We start from the raw sequence: 21,145 nt of genomic DNA, 5'->3' as shown, positions 1-21,145 counted from the left end.
TCCGGTAAGCGCGTCCTACCTCGCCGCCATCTTGGCCACGCCCCAGACTTTACTTATCACATTAAATACTCCCCGAAAAAGCGAAATGTCCCATCCACCTGTATGTATGTAGGATTAGGGCCAAGAAGCAACCCAGTGGAGTAGAACACCGTAGAGTAGTGACAAACATCACCTGGTATGAAACCAACCCCACAGCATTGCACCTTATCACTGAGCCTACCACTATTCAAACCGAGCTAGACAGGATGCACAGGCGGGGCACCATAAGGGAGAACACTGTTTGGCCCTGAGAGTTTCCAGAGATGAGGTTCTTGGCGGTAGCAAGACCAGCGCGCCATTGCATAACTTTGCCCTCTCTCGCCTGTGTCTGTGGTCCCAGGATGGCCCTTCACGAGTATCTGGGTACGTATTCTTTAATAAAAAGTGGACCCCAGACAGAGTTCTAATGCAGGGCCATTCACCTCGATGATACAAGGGGAAATGAGTCTAGAAGGGAAGGGTTGAATGCCAGCATAGCTACCCCATTTTTGGAAATCTAGGACAATGAGATAGATAGGTACACGTGGCTAGAAGGGAAGGGTCAATCCCCGAATTATACAGAAACTTAAAATGTGTTCTTTGTGTTTCAGAGGCAAAGGAACAATCCCACTTGGCATCAGTGACAAATGTGGAGCAATACTGCTCGTACCAGATCTGCAATGGGACAACTTCGTGTTGATGGATACCTACTAGCTGTGAGGCGAGTTTGCCTACACCCAGCTCATCCCCGGATGGCGGGACCTTTGCATCCTTGTAACCATACACACCACAAACCAAGTCATCCCTGGAGAAGAGCTGTCCAAGTTGCTCAATCATCCGCTACAGAAGAAGACCATTCCGTTGCATCAGGCTCAAGAAAACTGCTGATTACTTTGGCTGGGCTCAGTACAAGGACATTCCGGAAGAATTTAGACAGTTTTTTTAAACTCAAGTAAACACAGGAGGGTCCATACCCTTCTTCACCTTGTAAACGAAAGCGAATGCCTGCTGGTTACAAATAACTAGGTGAGAAATGCTGAAGATAATCAACGATACTTAGCTAAGTCTAAACGCTATCAGGTAAGAACTAAGAGCCATTTGCCCTATGGTGATGCAACATTGATATGTGTTGGACTGGATGATCGCGATGGAGGGTGGTGTGTGCGCCAAGATCAATGCACCCTGCTGTACTTTGATCGCTGGAAACTACATCAATGACAGGACACTGGCTCTAGCCATCCATGCACTGCATCGTCTACAAGCTGACATGGAGGAGGGAGGTGTCCAAGCGCAGGATTGGTTTTCCGATTTTTTTTTTTTTTTTTTTTTTTTTTTATTTTTTTTTTGTTATTATTATTTTTTTCTTTTTCTTTCATGGTTCCCCTGATGGGTGACCAGAATGTGCCTGTCACTGCTCCAGACTTTTCATGTTGTACTGTTTTTGTGTGGTTTCCTGCAATTGGGGGTTTCCTACTTTAATAACGCATTCCACAAATTAGTTAGAATGCAAGTAACTAGGGAATTAGTTATAGGCTCAACACATACACATTGAACCTCAAATACTGTGACTATCATGAAGTATGAGGTAATTGATGTAGTTGAAAATTGAAATGGGGGAAATGTTAATATTGGAAAATATGATGTTGATGTAGCCTATAATAAATGTACGTATAAAAACGAACTTGCATCTCTGTTGTTGAATTCACCAAATGTGACCTCCCCCTCAACCCTGAGTCAGAAATAAGTGGTTAGACAGGCCCTGCGACCTAGGCCCGAAGCAACTATTTGACAGCTTGATCCCACAGATAGGCAGCAACACTACGATGGTCTCCAAAGATTGACCCCAGTAAACCATGTTTTGCCGAAGGGGTGCACATTCCTAAAACACCATAAAGTCAGATGCTACACTACGTTAGGACCAAAAAGCCATTCAGAACACAGCATGCACATTACTCTTAAGTTATCACACGCTCCTCATGGCGAACATTTGAACACGTACCTAATGGCCCTGTATTATGTCTACCCAAGATCGAGGCCCACCTGCGCTTCTTATCAAATCCCCGATTTGTGACCCTGTGACTATGTCCAAACTTCTGTCACCAAAGGAATGCATGCATCGTTTTATGATGCTTCATATAAAGTATAAATTGATGGGCGAAACCATTGTGCTTTGAGAAAGTCTTCAGACGCCGACTTTTGGGCTATCTTCCGGCCTCTGCGTTTAATTAAATAACTGGGATGAATGCAGGCTTCCATACATGATCACATTTTGTGATCCAAGCTAATTACATTATTCATCTGTGCCTCATTTTCCTTTAACCCCTTCAGCGCTGCGCGGATTCCCCCGCGGTGCTGAAGGGTTCGAGCGCGGGCGGGGCCATGACGGAACGGTTCCGTCATGAGCACAGCTCAACCGATGCTCATGACGGAATCGTTCCGTCATGAGCATAGAAGGGGTTAATATCACATTGTAGTATATAATTGCAAGGTGTGTGCTGTCCAAAAACCTCCATTGACTATAACTTTGTTCTATCTGTGCCAAAACATAGGCCACATCTAGGGTGCACATGACAACTGACTTATATCTTGATTCACTAATGGCATCATGTTAGGGCGGCATGGGAGGTGCATCCACGGTCAGCTGTAGGTATTCATTAAATATGATGTTGTGTGCTTCTATGCTGATGCCTACATGTAGGTTTCCAGATAATTATTAATTCTTGGCAGTCACTGTGACTTAGGTTCAGCGCCTGCCACAGAAGCAGTGTCAGATTTTTTTGTGTACATTTGTTTATTGGGTTTTACTTTTCACATACAGTTTGGCACATTTCTGATATAGAGTACAAGCGTGTATTTGTTAACAACTGTAGGTTTTCAGATTTGCGATAGCTTTTCATACAGTACAAGAATGATCAGCATTTGTCGTTATTACATTTCGGTTGCTACATACTTGTTAATTCCATTTGCTTTGTCAGTATGCTTTCAGTAACATGACTGGGTTAGCATTCCCTTGGTTATGGAGTTATCTGTCCCCACATATGCTTATAGGTACAGTGCAATGATTCGTGGAGTGGGTCCGTTCCCTTTTAGCTAACGCCGGCTTCGGAACTACCGGCTTATATTGCTAACTGCTAACTTTGGGAGTAAACTGGGGTAGTTATTAGGGGTCGGCGGGGACAGAAGCTGCGTCAGATAGGCTTCATAAGTCTGTGGGTCTAATATAAATGCAACTCTCTTCCAACTATATACTGCACCACTGTGTAGCATACAACACAAGCTCAGGTAAGCTGGGATAGACCGCATCTAGGAAAATATGTGTAGGAGTTACATGCAGACTACTCTTTATGCCTAGCAGCCCTTTCTTCTGGAGTTGATCATTTATTTTAAAAGTGATGGTAAACGAGGCGGCAAGAGGAAGTAACACCATGTTTCTAAGCCATCCACACCTCTCAGGGACAGATGCTGCTGCCACCCAGTAGCTCTGCCTGCTTAACTCATGCACCATCACACACCCCAGCTCTCTCCTCCCATTCTACGCAGGAACAATCTGCATCAATGGTTTTGTCAACTGCCTCCCAACATCCTCACCCCCTGCAGCAAAGGGGCCCCCATTAGCATACAATACAGGCTCAGGTAAGCTGGGATAGACGGCACCTAAGAAAACATGTGTGAGGATTTACAGGCAGACTACTCTTTATACTCAGCAGATGGTGAGAGCTGCTGCCCCCCCCACCTTTTCTTCTGGAGATGGCAATTTAAAGATGTTCCATCCTCACCTCTCTGGGACCAGATGCTGCATACACCCAGTAGCAATCCCCCTCCCCCCCCTTGCCTAACTCACGCACTATCACACTCGTGGCTTGCTCCTCTCATTCTGCGCAGGAGCAGTCTGCGGGGGGTGGTCTTCCCAACTGCCCCTCAACATCATTAACCCCAGCAGCAAAGTGCCCTCATTAGCAAGATTGCAAACAAGCAGGATACTTGATCCCAATGAAGAAGCTCATAGGGTAAGAAGCAGGTGGATGCTCCGGGACCCTACAGGTTTGGTACCATCTCTCTGCACTGCTACAATGCGTAGCCTGCCTGTTACAATGTGGCGCACCTTATGATTAGATTCTGTGTACATTAATTTGCTAATCAATAACTTGAGTCCAGAATATTAAAAAAGGATGAGTTTCATGGCATTTACCGTGCCCTTTGTCTGCCACCAAAGTTTTCTCACTTTTGATGGCACTCCCAAAAGCAAGAATGTAAGAAATACTTTCTCATTCTCCCAGTTTTCTGAGACTCCCTAAAATTGTATAAGTTCTTTTAAAACTGAGCAGACTTTCCCGTGTTCGCCTTCCTCTGTACTTATGAGAGCTGGATGTTAGTGCACGGGACTGCTGCTGACCTCGGTTTCATTGGTCTCAGGTAAGGACAGAGTTTAATAGTGAGTTAACCCTAGCCCATTAACGGGCACCACCTGTCCCTGTTCTTGGGAAAGTGGCAGTACACAGCCCTGAAGTCTCCCCATCCATGCCTTTGAATTAGCCCATATCTGGGAGCTCCACAGAGATCGTAGCGGCCAGCTGCAGTCTAGTGTCACTATGCAACACTCTTATGGCACCCCCACAACACCAACCACGACCACTGGAGATTTCATTAAATGAAGCTGTGTGTTACCCTTAGTTCCTTAAGTAAGCTGAAGGAGCCAATTTTTATTATTCAAAACTATCTTAAACACAACTCTACATTAAGATAAAGTCTATTGGTGTACAAAGGATTCACACAGGACTAATGCAAGGACTTTTAGCAGTCCTGGCAAAATAGTATTATGACGTTGAAGCGCACGCCTTGTTTTCAGCCCAGCTTTGGCAGATTAAAGTCAGACCTGCTGGCTTTGCCAATGCATATTTCTTTTGTTATGACTCTTAAGCATGTTCATGTGTTTTGTGGCGCCATTTGGGATCCTATCTTGTTAAAAAAAAAAAGAGAGTTTAAAGTGTGCCTCATTTGTGGGTTTCTGGCGGGCTTCTGCTGCTGGATTAACAAATCAAAATCTTTTCCTTTGGTCTTCCAGGCATTTTCGCTATGGTGCGCCTCCAGTGATAAATCCGCTGGGAAGTGAATTTTCCAAAAATACCACCTTCCGCCCTCCTTTCAGTATAACTCTAAATCTCACCAGCAACCTGCACAACAATACGTTTGTGAATGTTACCAACCCAGCACCAGGAGAATGGTTTATGGCTGCTCACTTGCCACAGGCTGATCAGAAAATTGCCATTAAGGTAAGTGGGTTAAGGAGGGCTGGGGCAAATGTCCCTTTCAGCTGACCATTCCAGCCACTGTATATGCATATACTCTGTCATCATCTTTCTGGAGAACCGCTAATTGCCATTCAGTTGATTTCCTACATCTATCCCTTCTCTTCTCCTGACCTCCATCCCTGATGCTCTTCACTTGATAGTATTTTGTGGAAGGCTTTATCATTTGCTTTTTCCTTTGGACAACGCAACCCAGATGAGCCCCCCCCCCTACACTTCATAAAATAAAAGGCTTGACCGTGTGTGGGGATTTTTCCAGGAGTACTGGGCAACCAGAGGTTACTGGGCTCGGTTTCGGTGAATTAGAGCATTTCACCACTGGTGTCCTGAGTCTTAACCCTTCTATTGAGCCCAAAACTGATCACCAAGTACACCTTGACTTGTAGTGTAGCAAAGTTGAATAGTCAAAGGCTTACTCAGGGCGGTAGTGTGGGGTTAAGTATTCAGCACATTCCAGACACCAGCTGACTTGCAATAAAACGTTGTCCCACCAGTACTTTGGTTTTAAAGGACAAAAAAAGTACTTTAATGCTAACACGCACAATGAATGTCACCGTACGCAATTCAATTGATGGCGGATGTTTCAGGTCACTAACGAGATCAGTACCCACAGTATACTTAGGGACAGACTTTGCTGGTAAGGTACATTGGCCCTTGGCCGTGCAAAGGGAAATCTCTGACAATCTTTATCTTCTCTTGAAACGTGAAGTTTCTTGTCAGTCTGACCGTGTCTGGCAGTCATGTTTTTGTTAGTTCTAAGCACTTCTTGGCACTAGATTATGGAATGGATATCATGTCCTGGGATATTTCACAACACACTTAGTCACAGAGGTCAATGCACACCGGTCTAGGCTTTCGAAATTTACTTGCAGCATATCTTTGGGGTGCATACTTGTGTTGCAGTAGTGACACTGCTTCGCCCAAGCCCCTCATTGTCTTGCTTCTTCAGAGCAGTGTCTTCTTCATTCAGGGCACCTCCAATGCACCTCCTAAGCTGTCAGTCCCTTCTCTCCCATGATGGTGGATGGAGACAGCTTCTCCTAGCAGATTTTTCGAATCTTTTCCAAGTTACTGGTCTCAAACTTAGCACGGGGAGTTGGTAGTCAGAATCTCAAAGGGATCTTCTTGTTGCTGCTAATGTGGATCCCAGGTTTCTGGTCCCAAAATCGTGGCACACTGGCTGAATGTTTTGCTCCCAACTTTATACTCCACTTGCAGACAGATTTTGTGTAATCCAGCTGTTCAGATCAGTTCTGTCACGGATTCTGGCCAGTTCTGCACTAGTGCAATTTCCACAAAGGGTGGGTCAGCCATGGTCTTTGTTACAAATGTGAGATAGGAGGTGGGGTTGGGAGGAGATAAGCTGGGAGTCTTCTCTCAATAGGAACTCAGAATAAGAGAACAAAAGCAAATGAGGCTGTCACACTTAACCATTTGTTAACCTGGGGTAAGCTCATGCCTCCCTTAGAATAATGGGCTCGGTAGCAGCAGGGGAAACTCTCTAGATTCAAAGGGACCCTCTAATTCTTTCATTAACACTAACATCCCTCTTCTGTGTGACCCACTAAAATGCTATCTGCAGTCTCCTCCAAGCCTACATCCTGGATACCACCAAAATATGCCTCTTACACAAAGGAACCCATTTTGGCCATAGCTGCGGGTAGCATTTGCATCCTACATGTATTCTGTATATGCAAGTATTGCAAACACTCACACAGCACCCATGCCCTACGTGAATGGGTGAAGGACCCGGGTATAGGGGACTGGCAGTCTGTAAGATGAGTAAAAGAGAAGCCAGTAAGCTGCTCTCCCGAGCAGGCAGCCGAGAAGAAGGCCTGCCTTGGAACTATAATCACTTAGCTTCCCCCGTGCTAGTCCTTTGCAGGCCGGATGAGATGACAGTCAGTTACTTAAAAAAGAAGGTGCACATTGTGTGACTTGCGTCATGTCATACGGGAAGGCATCAGTACACACTCTTGATTGTCCTGTGTGTTGGGGAGGAGTCAAAACCACCTATATTTTGCTATGGGTGCCCCAAAGAAGGACTGAACCCTCTCCAGAACCATGCACTCTCTCTATCTGAAGACAACGCTTTACTCCTGGTTTCCTTTACCAAACTCCAGTTTTTGTTCTGAAAATGAGTGAAAGACCATCCGCTTTTAAAAGTTGAGAAAGGTACAAGAAGGTAATGTCAAGAAGAGTTACATGCTTTGGTTGAAGGCATTCATGAAAGTCGCAATTGCAATTTATGTCAGCCTAACCTTGAACACCTACTGTTCTTCGGAGAAGAAAACAATGGGCGGTCATTTTTACCCTTAAGAGCTGTGTGGGACCCTTGGGTTGAGAAGTAAGAAAATACATTGTTGAGTGAATCCCAGTATTTCACACACATATTATTTTTAAGATACTTTTTGATGCAACTTAGGGTGCAGAATATGAGAGGGCAAAGTCAAGTTTTGTTTGTTGACTCCAGCTCAAGCTTAAGTGTTGCATGGTTTTTATGGCAGATATGCTTTTAAGAGGGGATACGGATGAAGTTGAAGATGCCCATCTCAACTCCATCTGTGTTTTTTTTGTTGCCACATTGTAGATCCATGGCAGGGTGTAGCTGGTGTCGATATTTGCAAGATGATGGATAGGTTCACTCTTGATTGTTTTGTGGATGACTTGGTGGATGTTATGTCATTGGTAAGAGTTATGGTTCCACAAGGTCCATATATTCACCTATTTGTAGATTACACAGCACCTTGGGCCAATTCCAGGAAGCTGGCAACATCTGCATCAGCACCCATGGCTTTTAAAACGGTGTCAGAAGGAAGATCTGTGTCATGTTATTCACTCAAAATGGAAGATTCGTCATGTTTAGATAACTATTTTGGAATTTGCATATTTCTATACACTTAAACTTGGCACGTGTACTAGGTTACAAAGCCTAAATATGGTTTTAAAGACATTATTCATTGGATGGTTACACGTCCTACTAGCTCTGTTGACAAGGATAGCCAACCTCTGTTTTCAGTTTGAAACCTCCCATGACAAAAAAGAAAAAAGTGAAGAGATTATTCACCTGTGGCTTATTCTTAGGACAAGTTATAGAATTAGGGCAAATTACTAGGTCTTCGAATACGACAGCAACAAAATGCAGTGTGCATGGCATAGCTCTATCAGTGAGTGCTTTTCACTACTCAATCCCTCAATAGGGATCGGTTTCACAAAGTCAGTTTCAGTATAACAGATCATCATGAGGTATGGGACTGGGCAACAGAACACGTTGCTTCAGGCTGCTGCAACCTTGATCATTCCAACCAGAGGAAAGCCCTATGTAAATCACCTTCAAACAGAAGATGAGATCAGTTTGGAATTGGAGGGTTGGTTATGTTTTATTTTGTTTTTTCGGTCTTGCCTGAGACCTTGTATGTGCTGTTGCTTGCGACGATTTGTTATTTCTTCAAAAATAAACTCCATAAAAGGGTCCTTAGCCCGCCCCTTACTTACCAATGGTTAGCTTTAATGTCACTCTTATTTTCTTTGTTTTCATTGGTGAGCGTGTATCAGCATGTGTTGGCTTCACTGTGTTTCTTTTCCTACCTGTAGCATGGACGTAGTTCTGTTTAGTTGATTGGTGTTCTTCCACGCAGCTTGCTCTCGCATTATTATATTTTTTTTCTTTTGCTTGCAAGACAACTTGAAATCACCAAAGTTGAAGTTGGTGCTTCCTGGTATTGCCAAGAGCTGAATTCAAACAACTAGCAATAACGAAAGTTTGTTGCATATGTCCAAGGTCCTAAAAACACATTTTTGGCTGCCTGTCACTTTAACTGATGATGAATATCTTGTTATATCTCTTTTATAATTTAGATGGTGTTGTTTTAATCTTCAAATACAAGGGGACAGCCTGTAAACGCACCGACAGTCAATGCCTTCCTTGCCGCATCGTAATGGGCCACTCAGTTTACTTTCGAACCGCCTCATTCTGATGCTGGTGTTCGGAAAGTAAACCGGCCGGTTCTTCAGGCTAGCTTACGATGGGCTCATGAAGCCTGTCAGCCCGTCGGAGCTGGCTCGTGATCCCAAAGGGCGGCCCTTTCCGCCCTTGGGATTACAATGCACGGTTTCCGACATGGTTTCCTTGCTTGCCTGTCAGACATCTAAACCATGTTGGAAAGCGTGTTTAAGAGCCCCCAGCAGGGCCCCCTTGTGCATGCGGTCTCTAGTTGGGGGCCACGGGGGCATCTATGGTGCCTCCCCCTGTTGATCCCTGCACCTTTTGTAGGCAGTGCCTGCCACGGGGTGCAGGGATGAACAACACCTCCCATTTCTCAATGGGAGCGTGTGTTCGGACCGGTTTACGTCCGTAACACGAGCTCCCATTGAGAAATGGGAGTGTGTGGCCAAACAGTGTTCGGTTGCATTGTAATTGGCCGGTCGGGACCGGAGGTAGGTCGGTCACAGGGCCAAGATGGTTGCGTACGTCCAACATCATAATTAGGGCTCCCGGTTTTATGGTATTTTTTTTTTTAACATTTCCGTCTGTATTTATCCATATTTATTTTTGGGTCACTTTATCTGTATTTATCCATATTTATTTTTGTTGCAATCAAAAAAAGGCGCTGCAGCTAGTATTTTTCTACATTTATTTAAATTGACATGCATACTTTGTCGGCTGAACCCATAGTGGGAAAGAATAAGGATTCGCTCCACAAATGACTGCCACACGCACGCTGTGCGCCTAGCCACATACGGTGCTGCATCAGAGGCACCTGCGCCCCTACATTCACTTTCTAAAGTTCTGCTTACCTATAATATGTCCATCTAACATTATGTATCTGGCCCTGTAAAAAATAAAACTTTGAAATTCTGATGCATGCTGAATACAGTATACAGCCTGGCAATCTGTCAGTTTTGTGAAGGATGTGTTCGACCCCTGAAATATAATTACCAATACCAGGTGTTTTTCCTTCCCAAGTAAAACACTTAATAGTAATATATCTGTCAAAAACCAGGGTAAAGGATAAGATACAGGAGACGCTGGTTTGGAATGGCAAATACCACAGCTTAGGACCTTCACAGAACTACTGCTTACTAATATTGACAAAGCAAGAATAATGTGCTTTGTCTTTAGGAAAAGTTTCTTCAATAACAAATATAAAGCATTTAAGACACATGGTCGCACCAGGATTTTTTGTGGGTACAGAGATCATAATTTGTTTACTTTTATGTGTGGAATATTATTCTTTTTCTACAACGGAGTAATCTAGCACTGTATGAAGGCTTAATTTGTCTACAAGGGCAACAGAACTGCTCATGGCATCAGGCACATTTTACCATGGTCCTCATTTACTTGCTGCAAAGATAAAAGACAGCAAGCTCATCAAAAAATAGAGCTGGGAGTGAGACCTTGCCAAGGCTGTCCCATTTCACTGGCATCTCAACAACCCAGGGAGCCAAACCAGCCCACAACCCACGTCTACACAGCCTGCCTCTGGCCAATTCTGTAAAGTGTCCGTGTGCATGCTGTTCTACACTCCTTGCCCCTCTGATACAACAAAAGGTTGCTGGGGCTGCAGCCGATGTCCTGGTGTGTTTTCACACCTTTTAAAGGACTTTGGATGCTTGCACTGCTCAAAGAATTAACTTTGCATGAGCACCACAGCAGGGGTGCTGGAGGGTCTCTGCAGACAAGGTGGCCCCAGATGCACTTGTTCACCCCTCTCCAGAGCGTCAGTAGTTTCAGATTTCATTCGCAGCCCCTGTGCGCCTCTGACACAGATTTTAAAGAGGAGCACAGAGGTGGCAGAGGCATTTGTTTTGTCAGTATTTTCCCGTTTCTATATATAAATACAGACAGAAAACTAAATGTTTTCCGTCTGTATTTATATGTAAAAATCCGTTAAAACGGAAAACCGGGAACCTTAATCATAATCAGGCCCATGATATTTCCAACATATTTAGATTTCACCCTTACTTCCCTTTACCTCTACCCACACCTAAAGTTTTTCTTACATGCGTCATTTTGTTTTTTGGGCTTAAGTACTCTCTGTACTTTACCACTGCTAACTAGTGCTAAAGTGATTGTGCTCACTTTTTAAAACATGGTAAAATTGGCCTAAACCTGAATTGGCACATTTAATTTACTTATAAGTGCCTGGTAAATTGGTACAACATGCATCTTGATGCTACTAGTGGGCCTGCAGCACTTATTATGCCACCCAGTTAAGTAGTCCTTCAAAACATAGCTTAGACATGCCTTTGCAGTCTGTGTGCAGTTTAAACTGTCAAAATGTTTAAAATGTCAAAATGAAACTTTATTTATTAATACGTATAAATCACCCCTAAGGCAGCCCATAGAGCAGAGTGCAGTGTATTTAAAGAGTTGCACACATACTTTTAAGTTTTACATGTCCTGGTAGTGAAAAACGTAAACTACATTTTCACTACTGCAAGGCCTACCCTTCCTATAGGATAACATTGGGTTACCTTGTTAAATTTATTTGCGGAAGAGGTGTGGCGCCGCGCCAGGACGACTGACTCCGGAATCTGTGGATCACGGTTCGATCCCCGGCGCCGGCGGCAGATTAGCCAAGCACCATGTGACTCTGAGCAATAGCTTGCTTAATCTTCACGAGGGCCCCCAACGCCTAGAGACCCTTACTGTCAGGTTCTGCCAGACGAAGTTCTCGGGATTGTGCCGATGCTCAAAGGGGTCCACCTCTAAACTGCCCCAAGTCCGAAGAGCAACAAACTCGGACTAGTGGGATAGTTAAGTGGGGGAAGGAAAGGATGGGAACTGCAGGAAGGGAGACCTGGGGAGACACAAGAACAGTAATTAGTCCTAACTGCCTAGCCACCACACCCGCCTTGCTCGTTTACCTCTAGCTCCACCTTTTGGGGACCCTTCTCCCTACCTGAAAGAAAAAAGGCGGAAGGCTGGCACAGGAAGAGAGGTGAGGGTGAAAGCACACGTCCAACCCAACTGCTAGGAAACGCAAGAGAAGACATACAGTAATTACACCTCTAGATATACAGGGTAGGACCTACTGTTCATTGCCCTATAGCCCCTCTCTAGACACCTACCCTTGAGTAAGGATGGATAGCAGTGATGTGCAGACGATCGGCTATCGCTACCCCCTCACATGACTCTCTCTCCTAGTGAAGAAATAAACACAACGAATAACGTAAAACAGGGTCTGATCACCAGACATGCATTATCCTCGTGGTCATCATGATTCTCCCCAAGAACATGGAATACGGAGCGAATCCGCTCTTGAGGCAAACAGTACACGTTTTAACACAGACTTATTCCAAATGAAACCTTCAAGATTTAACGGGAGGTTCCCATCCTAAGACCTTGGGAAGTGGTAGAGAGTATATGAAGCTATACAGTGCATGAGTCTTTCTCTGCCAGAGCCTTTAACGTACTGACTCCGCAACAGAGAACAAATGCTAGCAAGTCTGCTATTTTACTTAACACCTCGCTCCCCTGCACGAGACGCCAGCCGGGCCTCTCACCAACAGGGGGGCGATTTCAGCAAAGGCAGATATAGAGCAGACTGGCCACTCTAGCAAAGGCACCTTGTACCCGAATATGTTTCTCCGCACGAGATGCCCGACAGCAATCTCACCAACGGAGAAACCGGAAGCTGAACACAGGCTTAGCGGAACACTGGAAACAACGGTGGAGGCTATGGTGCAATATTGTTCCTCTGCATGAAACGCAAGCCTGCAATTTCTCCAACAGAGGAACTCTCAGGAAAACCAGCTCTCCTCCTGACAACTACATCTACAGGAACGTGTACTCACGGTACCGCACAACACCAGGAAGACTTGGCCCACGGACGCTTCTCCAACGGCGGCAGGATTCAAACTCCATCCGGAACTCGAATCAACGGCCCGCTGTATCAGCGTGGAACTCCTATATCCGGGTTTGTGCGTAGCGTTGCTCACGTGGGACGTGCTGACGCTACGCATGCCGGGAAAGGTAGTTCGGGCAAGGAGCGCGACATTTCCTGGTAACGCCGGCTACGTGAGGCCGTCAGTGTTTACCGGGATCGCTTCGTGACAGTACTTCCCCTTTTTTGAAGACACTGATCGGCACCGGGCTTGGACGGATTGCGTTTGAAGAAAGCAGAGACCAAACGTGCCGCATGCAGGGCTTCAGCAGGTTCCCAAGAGTTTTCCTCTGGGCCGTACCCTTTCCAGGACAGGAGGTACCATAGTTTACGCCTTACCCACTTAGAGTCCAAGATCCCTTTTATCTCATATTCCTGGTCTTGCTGTACCCAGATGGGTACGGGTGGTTTCCTCACTGAGCAGTGCGAGGGCTTTAAGAGGGATACATGAAATACTGGATGTATCCGGAGGTGATCAGGTAGTTTTAGTTTCACTGCTACAGGGTTGACGTGTTTAATCACATGGTATGGCCCTATATACCTAGGATTAAAAACGCTGTGTCTTTTAAAGCGAATATGTTTCGTGGACAACCACACCCTCTCCCCTTTCTTGTATAAGGGACCTGGTCTGTGATGCTTATCCGCCTGGGCTTTGTACCTGTGTTTGGCCTGAAGCAAGTTGTTCCGTGCTTCTGTCAACGCGGAGCGAATGTGGGACAAGCGTTGTTGTAGATTCGGAAGGGTTGAAGTGTGACTGGGAAGACTCAAGGGTGTGACCCGAGGATGAAACCCATAAGTGCAGAAATAGGGTGTATGTTGTGTTGAGGAGTGTTTGGAGCTGTTATATGCTATCTCCGCCACCCATAGCCACTCCACCCACGCCTCTGTATTGCTATCGATGTAGCAACGCAAGTACTGTTTTAATGTTTGATTTAATCTTTCCGTCTGGCCATCGGTTTGGGGATGGAAGCTGGTTGATAGAGATGACTCGATCTTGAGGGCAGCATACCAAGATCTCCAGAAGCGAGCGGTGAACTGGGTACCCCGGTCCGAAACGATAACTTTCGGAAGGCCATACAACCGTACCACATGCTGCAAAAACAGTTTCGCCGTTTGGCTTGCGGTTGGGACTTGAGGGCAAGCGATGAAATGGCCCATCTTGGAGAGGTAGTCCACCACCACCATAATAGCGGTACAACCCTGATCTTTGGGCAGACCCACGATGAAGTCTACCAACACTCTTTCCCACGGGACTTCGGGCGTGGGCAGTGGCTGGAGGAGACCCTGTGCCGCTCTGTGATCGGACTTCATCTGGGCACAGACGGAACACTCCCGTACCCAAGTCAAGACATCGGGACGCACTGTAGGCCACCAGAATTGGCGCAATACCTTGTCGAGTGTCTTTTGGCCACCAACATGCCCTGCACAGGGAAGTTCATGACACCAGGAGAACACCTCTCTCCGTAGGGTCTGAGTAGGAACCAACAATTGGCGGTTTCCCATAGGGAGGCCTTGTCGTAATTGCCATTCGGGGTGGTGTTTTAACCACGTTTTCCAAGCAAAGGAGTGTATCTGCTGTCGGGTTTTCTGTAGGAAGTCGTCCGTTTGAAGGGTGCAAACCACTCTGCTAGGTTCGATGATGGCTCTGTCGTCCCCCAGGATTCGTTGGGTCGATGTCTCCTGTCGTGACAAGGCATCTGCCTTCCTGTTCTCTGTACCGGGACGGAAGGTTATGGTAAACTGGTATTCGGCAAAAAACAACATCCACCGCAGTTGTCTGGGGGTGAGATGCCGAGCAGCACGCATGTACTGCAGATTGCGGTGGTCAGTATACACAGTCACGTGTGGGCGGCCCCCATTATCCAGTGTCTCCATTCCAGAAAAGAGTCTCGGATAGCTAGGAGTTCCTTCTCTGCTATTGTATAGTTGAGCTCCGCGGGGTTGAGCTTCCTGGACATAAAAGCGATGGGATGCAGTTGTCCTGTTGTTGCATGTCTTTGGGACAGGACAGCCCCTACCGCTATGTCGGAGGCGTCGGCTTCTATGATGAACGGGACCTCCGGGTTGGCATGGACCAGAACAGGTGCAGAGGTGAATGCGTGCTTCAGAGTATCGAAGGCTGTTTGAACTTCAGGGAAACATATAAACGGGGTTTTCTTCCGGGTCAACCGAGTAAGGGGTGCCACCTTCTCCGAGAACCCACCAATGAAACGCCTGTAAAAATTGGCGAACCCCAGGAAGCTTTGGATGTCTTTCACGTTCTGTGGTTGGGGCCAGTCAAGGATCGCTTTTATTTTCCTATCGGCCATGATTTGACCCGAAGGAGTTAGAATGACCCCCAGAAATTACACGGATGTCACGTGAAACTCACACTTTGTAATTTTACAGAAGAGATGGTGTTCCTGTAGGGCGTGTAAAACGCGACTTACATGGCCCCTATGGTCTTCTTCCTGAGCCGAGTAGATCAGGATATCATCGATGTATACCACAACAAAGTGGTCCAGGAAGTCTCTCAGAACGTCGTTTAGGAAGAACTGAAAAGCGGCGGGGGCGTTACACAGCCCAAAGGGCATCACCAAGTACTCGAAAAGACCGTACCTCGTTTTGAACGCCGTCTTCCATTCATCGCCGCTTCTCATTCTGACCAGATGGTATGCCCCACGAAGATCCAACTTCGTGTATATCACCGCCGATTTGACCTGCTCCAACAGGACCGGAATCAGAGGGAGTGGATATTGTTTTTTAACCGTGATTGCGTTCAACGCGCGGTAGTCAATGCAACACCTCAATTCTCCATTGGCTTTCGGGATGAAGAAGAGTGGCGATGCGGCAGGTGATCGGGATGGGCGTATGAACCCCAACTGTAGGAGCTTGTCTAAGTATTCCCGAAGATGGAGGGTCTCAGGAGCGGTAAGGGCGTAGATCCTTCCACATGGTACCACCGCCCCAGGTATCAAGTCTATGCGACAGTCATAGTCCCTGTGCGGCGGTAGTCTTTCAGCTTTGACGTCGCTGAAGACGTCACCATACTCTCTATTGCAAATAGGCAGGGTGACCCTTTTTTCTGCCGCTGTAGCAATGTGTTGTCTTCGTGCTAACACCACCGACGGAGTAAGGGACGTTTGGTTACAATGGGTTTGACAGTACCGGGACTGCAAAGACATGGAGGCGTTCGACCAATCGATAGTAGGTTCATGTTGTCGTAACCAGGGGAGACCCAGGATCATTCCGTATTGAGGGGCTTGTATAACGTTGAACTGGATTGACTCGCGATGATACCCCTCATACTCCATGATCAACTCGGGTGTTACGTATTTGATGGGACCGGCTTCCAGTTCCTTTCCGTCCACCGCATACACATGCTCCGGGGGGTCTTTTACAAGAAGCGGGATCTCCATCCTCTGTGCCTCCTCTTTGTCGATAAAACAGCCAGTGGCACCAGAGTCCATCATAGCGTGTGTTGGTTTACGCTCCTGATCAATAACGATGTCCACTCCCACAAAGAAGTGTTCTGCTTGCAGGAAGTTCGACCTGTTCACTGAAGGGATCGTGACTCTGCTTGAGGGCTCCCCTTCCTGGGCCTTCAAGCTAAGGTGTTTTCCGCCTCTGTCTTGGCGGCTACCGTAGCTACTTGTCCTGGCCGAGATCGTCCGTACTTGGGTTTTACGGGGCATTCACGAAGGTAATGGCCCTTCCTCCCTCAGTACAGACACAACCCTTGTTTGCGTCGATGGTCCCTTTCGCTGAGAGTCAAAGAGGCTCGTACTGCCCCGATTTCCATGGGTTCTGATCGAGAGGCTCCTTGCTCCGGAGGAGGTGACCTCTCCGATGGCGGGGTATATCGTTCCTTCCGCCTGTGATCCCCTTTCCGTTCCCTCGACCGGTGATCCAATCTCAGGGTTAGGTCTATGAGGGAAGCACAGGTCTGTGGTTGGGGATCTACTTGGGCGAGCACGTCCTTCAAGTCATCCCTAAGCCCCTGATAAAAGACCGCGGCTTGTTTGGATTCAGGCCACTCAGTCTCGGCCACCAGTCTGCGGAAGGTATTGAGGTAGGTAATAAGCTCCATGTTCCCCTGGTCCAGCTCCAACAGATCTTTATCGGCGGAAAAGGTTTCTGCCCTCCGATCGAAGGTCTTCTCGAATTCGTGTCTGAAGGCCTCCCAATCATATAGCAAGGGGTCATCTCTTTTCACCAATGGAACTGCCCACTGCGCTGCCTCCCCAGCTAAATACGAGATCACGAAAGCTACTCTCGCCTGGTTGGTGGAAAAGAGCTTCGGTTTACAATTGAAATGAAGCAAGGCCTGTGTCATGAACACCTGAACTTTCTTATTGTCTCCGTGAAATCGTTCAGGAGGGGCTAGGGGTATCTGGGACGGCATTTCTACCACCACTGGTATCTGAGATGGGGTAGACGTTACACCGGCATTAAAGGGATTCCTTTGTAGCCTTTCTACTCTTACTTGAAGAGCAGCGGTCTCTTGACGAGACGCCGTGAGGTCTAATTGAACTTGTGCCAAAGCGGCCATCACGTCATCCAGGGTGGTCATCCCTGCGATCGGCACAATCAAGAGGACAGGTATATTCGTGGGCCGTTGATTCTGTCAGGTTCTGCCAGACGAAGTCCTCGGGATTGTGCCGATGCTCAAAGGGGTCCACCTCTAAACTGCCCCAAGTCCGAAGAGCAACAAACTCGGACTAGTGGGATAGTTAAGTTGGGGAAGGAAAGGATGGGAACTGCAGGGAGGGAGACCTGGGGAGACACAAGAACAGTAATTAGTCCTAACTGCCTAGCCACCACACCCGCCTTGCTCGTTTACCTCTAGCTCCACCTTTTGGGGACCCTTCTCCCTACCTGAAAGAAAAAAGGCGGAAGGCTGGCACAGGAAGAGAGGTGAGGGTGAAAGCACACGTCCAACCCATCTGCTAGGAAACGGAAGAGAAGACATACAGTAATTACACCTCTAGATATACAGGGAAGGACCTTATGTTCATTGCCCTGGAGCCCCTCTCTAGACATCTACCCTTGAGTAAGGATGGATAGCAATGATGTGCAGACGATCGGCTATCGCTACCCCCTCACATGACTCTCTCTCCTAGTGAAGAAATAAACACAACGAATAACGGAAAACAGGGTCTGATCACCAGACATGAATTATCCTCGTGGGCATCATGATTCTCCCCAAGAACATGGAATACGGAGCGAATCCGCTCTTGAGGCAAACAGTACACGTTTTAACACAGACTTGTTCCAAATGAAACCTTCAAGATTTAACGGGAGGTTCCCATCCTAAGACCTTGGGAAGTGGTAGAGAGTATATGAAGCTATACAGTGCATGAGTCTTTCTCTGCCAGAGCCTTTAACGTACTGACTCAGCAACAGAGAACAAATGCTAGCAAGTCTGCTATTTTACTTAACACCTCGCTCCCCTGCACGAGACGCCAGCCGGGCCTCTCACCAACAGGGGGGCGATTTCAGCAAAGGCAGATATAGAGCGGACTGGCCACTCTAGCAAAGACACCTTGTACCTGAATATGTTTCTCCGCACGAGATGCCCGACAGCAATCTCACCAACGGAGAAACCGGAAGCTAAACACAGGCTTAGCGGAACACTGGAAACAACGGTGGAGGCTATGGTGCAATATTGTTCCTCTGCATGAAACGCAAGGGGGGGGAGTTGAGAAGTTTCTCCCACTTCAAAGGGTGGGTATCAGGTATACATACTGGCCCAATAGACAAAAAGAGGTGCTGTTCCTATAGGAAATTCAAGAGTTTGGAAACCGAGAAATTGAGAGGGAATCCCTATAATTGAGAATTAGTTTACTCACACACCCAAATGGGTGTCATGCTTCATCATAGGGCTAGCTCCTTGTTGGGCTGGGTTTGCAATGCCCGATGTGCCGTACGAAATGGCTTTCTCGGAGACCTTTACATTTTTTACAGTTATGATGGATTAGTGTGTGAGGGTGTGTTCTGTGTAGGGTGGTGTGAGTGCAAAATATGTTGAATGTATTAAAACTCTCTAAGGGGTACCTAAAAAACAATATTTTTAATATGGTGGTCCCCTTGGCTGAGGTAAAAACAGAAGAAAGGTGTCCTACCCTAGGGGCTTGATGTACCCAGGTAACTTTTAAATGTGATTTATGTAAGGTCAGCATGTTTTGTACCTCATGGTCCAGCTTGATCATTGGTGCTTCATCTGGACCAGAAAAATCCCTACCCTACACCTAGATGGCATATGAAATAATGGTTGTTCCCTAACCGATAACAATAGCTCACTGTGGTATAGTCCTAGCCTGTTGAATATATCTGTCAGACACCTTAGGTGATAAGCAGAGTAATGCACACTGCTTCAATGAAAGTGTTCCTACACAGAGAGACCCATTCTGATTAGGAGCATAGGTGCTGGGCCGTTATCAGCTCCTTGTTCCTCCTCTTCCTGAGCCCTCTTCCTGAGCCCTACTAGAGTGATTTCCTGCCTGACCTCTGCTGGAGTGATCTCCTGATCCCCACAAGGTGCCTTACTAAGTCCTGGACTCTTGACTTACATCAGTTGGGCTCCTCCTGTGAAGAAAAGGAAAAAATTTGAAGTTTTGGGCTCTTTGCAAACCTGCCCGTTTGTGCCGAGATCTTGCGGTCTGCGACGACCACCAATGCAAATCTCTGATGAACCAAACTCTTAATGCGATTTGGGAAAAAGGGGGTGGTGATGGACAGAGTTTCTGAATGATGCAGAATACTCTTACCAAGTCAAGAGATCATGGTTTTAATCCATCACCGTTTTTTAGCTCACTGCACCATCCCAGCTCAGAACCTGGCTACATGCAAATTAGTCTGTACCTGTCCCAGTGCATGATGGGAACAGGGCAAACCAAACTACCAAGCCAATTCTTATACTGGGAAGGAAACAAGCTTCCGGGGACCGGTTTCTGGCATCACAGCCTTCATCGGCCCGGCTTGCCTGAATCCTCATGGTGCAATGAGCAAGGGACTCATGTCTGAGCATACCCTCCCACACTGATTGTGGATAAAATCGATTTGGGAAAAAGGGGGTGGTGATGGACAGAGTTTCTGAATGATGCAGAATACTCTTACCAAGTCAAGAGATCATGGTTTTAATCCATCACCGTTTTTTAGCTCACTGCACCATCCCAGCTCAGAACCTGGCTACATGCAAATTAGTCTGTACCTGTCCCAGTGCATGATGGGAACAGGGCAAACCAAACTACCAAGCCAATTCTTATACTGGGAAGGAAACAAGCTTCCGGGGACCGGTTTCTTCGTCGGCCCGGCTTGCCTGAATCCTGATGGTGCAATGAGCAAGGGACTCATGTCTGAGCATACCCTCCCACACTGATTGTGGATAAAATCGATTTGGGAAAAAGGGGGTGGTGATGGACAGAGTTTCTGAATGATGCAGAATACTCTTACCAAGTCAAGAGATCATGGTTTTAATCCATCACCGTTTTTTAGCTCACTGCACCATCCCAGCTCAGAACCTGGCTACATGCAAATTAGTCTGTACCTGTCCCAGTGCATGATGGGAACAGGGCAAACCAAACTACCAAGCCAATTCTTATACTGGGAAGGAAACAAGCTTCCGGGGACCGGTTTCTGGCATCACAGCCTTCGTCGGCCCGGCTTGCCTGAATCCTGATGGTGCAATGAGCAAGGGACTCATGTCTGAGCATACCCTCCCACACTGATTGTGGATAAAATCGATTTGGGGAAAAAGGGGGTGGTGATGGACAGAGTTTCTGAATGATGCAGAATACTCTTACCAAGTCAAGATCATGGTTTTAATCCATCACCGTTTTTTAGCTCACTGCACCATCCCAGCTCAGAACCTGGCTACATGCAAATTAGTCTGTACCTGTCCCAGTGCATGATGGGAACAGCGCAAACCAAACTACCAAGCCAATTCTTATA

The 21,145-nt window shown here is 46.7% G+C and overlaps 1 protein-coding gene across 2 annotated transcripts in view; it reads left to right on the top strand.

Annotated features, from left to right (window-relative positions):
• The window catches only part of PGAP6 (post-GPI attachment to proteins 6), a 589,880-nt gene that overhangs the window by 152,079 nt on the left and 416,656 nt on the right, over window positions 1-21,145 (top strand). The window contains exon 3 of one of the 2 annotated variants that reach the window (XM_085632201.1): window positions 5,081-5,288. The exons of the other annotated variant lie outside the window; for it this stretch is intronic. Within the exon in view, the coding sequence (XP_085488327.1) occupies window positions 5,081-5,288 (208 nt within the window). The remainder of the gene's footprint in view (window positions 1-5,080; window positions 5,289-21,145) is intronic. 2 annotated transcript variants of the gene reach the window in all.

The sequence above is a fragment of the Triturus cristatus genome, chromosome 10, assembly GCF_964204655.1.
Source record: "Triturus cristatus chromosome 10, aTriCri1.1, whole genome shotgun sequence".
NCBI classification, from domain to species: domain Eukaryota; kingdom Metazoa; phylum Chordata; class Amphibia; order Caudata; family Salamandridae; genus Triturus; species Triturus cristatus.
The sequence above is the reverse complement of the archived record's forward strand: the minus strand, read 5'-3'. Positions and strand labels throughout refer to the sequence as shown.